The following is a 6,640-nucleotide window of genomic DNA, read 5'->3' on the forward strand; positions in this document are numbered from 1 at the left end:
GCAAATCAAATTTACATCCTGCTTACTCTTTTTTGTAAATGTCTGGTTGCGACTACCATTTTAATTTTCTTAATTTAATTTTATCTTTTGGGTTGTCCTTGTTTTGACCAGGTCAAATCTTAATTATCATTTAGACCAACAAACTTCTGAACTCGCGTGCATTATGGTAACGCGTCTAACTTGTTTACAACAACACGGGAAACCGAGCGAGTGATTTTGAATTTAGAGCAGATATCGTTCTGAACAAATGAACAAGATGAACAATTTCGATATAGGGATTAAAAAAAAGTCAAGTCTTTAGACACTAGGATATTGAAATGACGACAAGTTATTGGCTGACGAGACATGTGGCAAAACCCTGGTCAGAGTTTTTCTCTGTCCTTGCCCAGTTCCATCAGTGGGGCTAACGCTCACATGGTTTATAGGGGATAGAAATCTCGCACTTCACCTTACACTACACTCTTTTAATTGAGGTAAACATTAAGTCTTAGCAGTCGCGCTAAGATGACCGATGAACTGAGTTCTCGAAGCCTCTTTATAACCGCCTTGGAAGTTTTGTCGATATTGTCTTTAAACGTTTTGTCACTAACAGGAAACACGTTAATCTGCATCGCAGTTTTCAAGAACGTTCGACTTCGGTCAACGACTAACTTGTACATCGTTGCTCTAGCACTGAGCGATCTGCTGTCCGCCATTTTCGTGATGCCTTTCGTTTGCGGCGTGCTTGTAGCCAGTAAATGGATTTTCGGTGACGTGATTTGCCATTTTCACGCTTTCTTTGGCTTATTTGTAACATACGTTTCCCCCGTAACGATGGGTCTGACGGCTGTGAATCGATATGTGAGGATGTGCAAGCCAGACGAGGTATACAGGAGATGGTTTTCAAAGCGGATGTATATTGCTTTCCTCACGTGTGTGTGGATCGTCGTTGTTTGCTACGTTGCCGTTCAAGAGCACCGGTTCATTCCAGGTTATGCGCGGTGTTCCCTCGAACATCACGGCTATGCTGGGAAAATGATTCATTACTGCATTGTCCTCGTTCTCTTCTTTTTGACACCTCTGATAACAACTGTTTTCTGCTACCGAAAAGTGTCGAAGATGATACACCAGCACAACGAAAATGCTTTAACTAATATTCAGCAAGGCGTTAACACGGTTATCGGGCACGAAAAAAATATCAGTAAATCCCTCTTTGCAGTCGTTTTTGCCTTCATGGTTTGTTGGGTACCATTTTGGATTATTGTAATCCTACGGCGTTTCTTCCTTGAGGAAAAAATTTCTCGAAACGTCGAACTCTTGTGCATGTTTCTCCTCTATTTCTCCAACACAATAAACTCTTTCGTGTATGCAGGAATGAATTCCGCTTTCAGACGAGAATTTCGTAAGCTACTCCTCTACAAACAATGTCGTAAAGATACCGTTGCATCTGGCAGAGAAGGGGCAAACACAAGAAGTAAACACGCGCAGCAACGTATCGGATAAAGCTTACTGAGTTGGATACACAACACCACCGTAGACCGTTTTCCAGGAAGCTGTGTGTTTCAGTAATCCAGTCATTTCACTTTGGTGTTGATCAAAATTTTACTTGTTTCCACTCATAGACATCGGTACACTTCCATTTGACTCACTTAGCGTTTCACAAAATTAACAATCATCCGATGGATCTTATTTTTGCCCACATTCCGAACCTTGGTTCTTGATCCGGCCGCAAGTGTACCGATCTCGAAAGAAAGAAAGAAAGGTCAACCTCACGAGCTGGGCGATTGCGATCTTTGCGTTGAATTCGCACATTTCTTGTCAAACTTTATAACACTTGAAAGAAAAAGAAAACTAACAAACACAAAAACCCGGTATCTTGCCATCATTTGATATAGATGCTTCACTGTTTCGCGAGTAAACATGCCGCGGTAACTTGATCACGGCTCCCGCTGAACTCGATGTCACTTTCGATTTTGCGATTTACTTGTGAAGCCAAAAGTACAATAACAAAATTGAACGGAGCAAAAATTTACCAAAATGTTTTTCGCTGATGGTAACTTTTTATATTCGCGGTTCAAATTTAATGTTGTTTTCATGTCGTAAATTTTGTTGCTGATGGCAAAATATTTTATCGGTTAGTGTAAAACGCAGACAGCAGACTGCAGACCGGGGGTCAAGTGCAGACTGAGGGTGAAATGCAGACTGCAGACTACAGACCAGGGGTAAAATGCAGACTGAGGGTAAAATAAATATTCATGATAAAAAAACGAGTCATAAGGATAAAATAAAGAGTGTTTAAAACACAGTCCTGTTTTACATCTGTCAACAACTGCCATTATCATGACTGCAGGTCGCTGCACCTTTTGGGGACCTTGCTGTTAAGAGTCCATGGAAAATTAGATCGTTGAAATCATCTGTGCTTTGTTTTTGCGGTTTCAGATGCATTAAGATGTTCAAAGTTATTTCTCACACCGGTGCATCGAGCGATATCGATTGAAAAACCAACAATTATTACTTGTAATACCTGAAAGGTATCCGAGTTATAATCCCGGTTGTCTTTTTTCGGTGCGACGAAATGCACAAAGAATTTCATGTATTCCGAGCAATTAGGACGCGGGCTTTCATTAGTTAAGCTATACGTGATAACCCCTAGGGAGAGGATGTAATTGAAAATATGAACATCTTCCAGATGCAAAACAACCGAACTTGTGAACTAAAGGATAAAAATAACGTACACGAAAGCGAATGAAAGGATCCTAATAAGAATTTTTTACATCTCAGTGATCTTGGCTTAAACCGACTGAAACGTTAAATTGTTGCAAATTAACGGTATCTCTGTCTACAATTGGTATTGTAGCCATAGGTGTTAAAATAAATTGAGTTATTGGGTAATTACTCAGTGACTTTGTTCGGTGCAGCAAAATGGTTAAAAGCAACTCACTTAAGGAAACTATACTTTTTCCAACAACAACAAGGATTCAAACAGCTTCAATTCTTACAGAGTTTGATGAAAATCCCGATTTATAACATGCGGTGGGGCAACCAAAGTGATGGGAGCTGTGTTGGGGTTTCAGTGTGAAAGTACAAACGGGTACGAACACTCATTATTTTATCTTATGACTCGTTTTTCATTATTAATATTTTATTTTACCCTAGGTCTGCATTTTACCCCTGGTCTGCAGTCTGCGTTTTACACTGACCGATATTTTATTCTCGATCAACCGTCCTGAAAACTTTCTTCCGCTCTTCCTAAAAACTGTGTATCAATATTTATTTACTTTTGCATCAATATTTGTTTTGCATAAAGCAAGCTAACAAAACCTGTACCAGCTTAGTTCGCATTTTTGAGCGTTAAAATAGAATTTTCGGTCCTATGCTTCTGTTACAAAGTGGTATATATTTTAGGTCACCCATCTAGATACTAACCCCGACGGAAAGGGATACACTTCAGTGAACTTTTGTATTGCTGTCAGACACTCAGAGTGCACGCTAAAACTTGTGGGGAAAAGAAGTTGTGATGGAACTTGAAAATGATCAACGTGTCAGCGTAGAAGCCAATGTTTCTCGATTCCCTTTTATTTTCTTCAATATTTGTGGGTTTAGTACTTTGCTAGTAACCGCATGTCTTCTCAGGGGGCTATTTACTTAAGACTTCTATCATGGCACTACCATGATATACAATACCAAAACAATATCGTGTACTGTTAGAGCTACATACGTGAATCTCCTGGAATTCAAAACGCAGCTCAGTTGACAATATGGAATAAAGTGCTGTGTTACTGCACTACCACACTTACGCAATGCGTGCCTATTTTTTCTGAAGATGACATGAATTTCTTCTTTCTGACAAATGATTAATAGGCTGGTAGCCAGGTTTTTAACAACAGAAAAAGATCTTTTTCGTCGTATGAACGTGTGAGCCAAAGGGCCTCTGCTGGTACTACTTCTCGGTGACCGCTTAAATGGTCTTAATGACCCACGACTTGAAAAAATGGCCTGGAACGCTGCAGTTCAATACCACCCAACTCAGTCCCTTCTGTTTTTGAGTAACACGTACCACAGACAACCCAGCTTACGCTCATGGAGCCTCTAGTTTTCTACTTAATCGATGAGGACAAAATAATACGATATTTTGCGTTACATTTACCATTTCCTTGTTCAGCTAAAAATACAATTACAGCGATTATCGATCACACGCACCCCTCAACGACTGTTTTTCACTTTTCGGAAGTAAATTTAGATGGACGTCAATTAAATGTTTCCATATAAATAGTCTTGTTTACTTGGCGGCAACCGAATTTGTCACGGAAAACATTTGATTGACGTCAACCTAAATTTTAGTTTCGAAATATGAAAAAAAAAATGTCGTTGTGGGGCGCGTCTGACTGGTAACCCCTGTAGAAAAAAAAAGAAGAAAGAAGTGCCTCCCAAGATTTTAGCGACACATAAGATCTATGTTGTAGTTTTGTTGTTGATTGTAATTTTCTTTTATTTTTCTGAACGCTAAAGGAATTTTTTTCTGGATCTTTTGTTGCCGCGGTGACGTATTACGTCACATTAGTAAGTTCATCTTGTTAAGCATCTACTGGTGTTTCATATGGCATCATAACATTACCATTAAGTGAAAAAGTAAAGTACCTACAGGGATAGGCAAGTCTTTGTAACATAATTAAATATTTAAAAAAAAAAATTACTTTGTTTACCCTCAGATTTCAGAGTAGCTAGTAGCTAATATCTCCGAGCATTGAACATATACAATTGCTCAAATCATACAACACGCAAAGCCCTTCTCGGCCATCGGCAACTGATTGCTGTGGACAAAAAAACTCATCTGGTATTTGCAAGGCAGCAGGTAGAGCAGGAATGTAGCGTTAGTCGTCCACCTCATCAAAGTCGAATCTTACGTTATCATCGTAAGGAAAATCGAGATTTTTGGAGGAGTTCAAATCATACAACAAAAGAAATTCATCCTCCTGTTGCTCGAAAGGTTGCTATCAAGGTTTGTTAAAGGTAACTAAAAGACAAACAGAGATATTAATTTAAAAAAAAGAAAAAAAAAGACCAAAGCAAAACGGCGGCCGCGTCTATTTCGCAGCTTAATTTTCTAGTTCTGGTGGCGGCCTCGACCCATTCCATCGCGGCCACCGCTGCCTCATCCCGACAGCCTCCAGTGGTTGCTTTCTCAAGTAATTGCCCTCATATAGCTCGTGCCCGACGGCTCGTTCCGACAATAACACTATTCCTGGAAGCGACATTTTTAGCGGTGGCGATATGACTGGAACCAGGCGACAATGTTTTCTTAACCTTTAAGGCTAAATGTGAATTAGACCTGTCTATACAATATAGGGTATAATTCTGCATTTCAGAAGGAAAATATCATTCATAGTTATCTGATCCGGATGTCCTCAAACCATGCGCTACCACTCCCCAAAGTAAAAAAACAATGGGCATTAATATACAAAAAAAATAAAAGAAAATTTATTAGCATTGTCATCCCAGTTTAACTTAAATATACAGCCACAGCAAATCATCTGCTCCAGATGTTCACACGAGTTCATCCAGCTCACTTTTTAAAAGGGATGTCTTTTCGTCTAACAACCGCGTCATTTTACAACTAAATCATTAAACTTGACCAAAGATAACCCTTATAGGTCAATCTACACCCGTAAAATTTGAATGGTGAATGGTCTAAAAAGGAGAAGACTAAAATAAATATGATAGGGATTTGAACTTCCCACTGGCTTTGTATTTTTGTTTTTTGTTTTCCCACGCTAAGGAAAAAAAAACAAATAGAAATTCACAGGGGCTGTGTTGCAGAACTTTCTACGACAGTCGATCAAGCCTTTGCTTAAAAATTCAAAAACGCGGATTTAAAAAAGGTGAAATTTCTCTATAATACCACGACTTGGTTCTGTAAACATGGGATCAAAGTACAAAATAAGTGATACTTTTTTAAAAGCAGGAGATCCATAAAAATCATCAAGTTTACGACCAAGGCCAATTTTCCTCCACTAGGCAATGATTTTCTTCATAGTGCTGTAACAACTCTGCCCACATTTTATCCATTCCGAGAAGATGCTTGTTTCCTAAGTCGAAAAGAAACCACCTGTGTCAAACAGTGCTCTTTGCATGATCGGTACCACATTTGGCCTTACTTAAGTTTGATGTTTTCAGCGGAGATTCCCTTTCAGTATTAACTGATGTACACTTTTTTCTTAAAGAGATCCTTAGGTTTCTAAACTGTGAGCGGATGTGTGTGTGTGTGCGCAGTTAAATGAAATGATGTGCATTTGTCAGCAAAGTGAATATCTTGAAAAGAGACTTGCTCATGTGCTTGAACGAAGGGGTCCACAACGAATTTTTTCTGCAAATTTCAAATTCAAACATGTGATAGAGAGAGACAGTTGTGTAGTGGTCACCGCTTCGAGGTCTAGTTCCGTTAACGTGTTTCCGTTCGGCAAGAAACTCGACACTGTCTCTCTCGACCAAGGTGTACAAATGGGCACCGGCTATATACCGCTGGGGGTAACCCTTCGATGGACTAGCATCCCGTCCAGGGAGAAGTAGCAATATCCTCAGTCGCTTCACGCTATAAGCTGCAGCCGTGGGAGCTCTAGCAGCTCGTGTCTGATTAGTCAAATAATTAAAAACGTATGTGAGA

At 39.5% G+C, this 6,640-nt stretch overlaps 2 protein-coding genes across 4 annotated transcripts in view; one reads left to right on the plus strand and one right to left on the minus strand.

The window, feature by feature from the left end:
- Positions 1 to 504: 504 nt before the first annotated feature.
- Positions 505 to 1,482, plus strand: LOC138013621 (melatonin receptor type 1C-like). Its single transcript, XM_068860714.1, has one exon. The coding sequence runs from the start codon at positions 505 to 507 to the stop codon at positions 1,480 to 1,482; it is 978 nt and encodes a 325-aa protein (XP_068716815.1).
- Positions 1,483 to 4,291: 2,809 nt separating this feature from the next.
- LOC138059323 (3'-5' exoribonuclease HELZ2-like) overlaps positions 4,292 to 6,640 on the minus strand; it is a 49,010-nt gene continuing 46,661 nt past the window's right edge. For all 3 annotated transcript variants that reach the window (XM_068904891.1, XM_068904892.1, XM_068904890.1), the window contains exon 29: positions 4,292 to 6,065. In XM_068904891.1, the coding sequence (XP_068760992.1) occupies positions 5,965 to 6,065 (101 nt within the window). In that variant the 3' untranslated portion in view covers positions 4,292 to 5,964. The remainder of the gene's footprint in view (positions 6,066 to 6,640) is intronic.

Source organism: Montipora capricornis, chromosome 8 (assembly GCF_036669925.1).
Source record: "Montipora capricornis isolate CH-2021 chromosome 8, ASM3666992v2, whole genome shotgun sequence".
NCBI lineage: Eukaryota > Metazoa > Cnidaria > Anthozoa > Scleractinia > Acroporidae > Montipora > Montipora capricornis.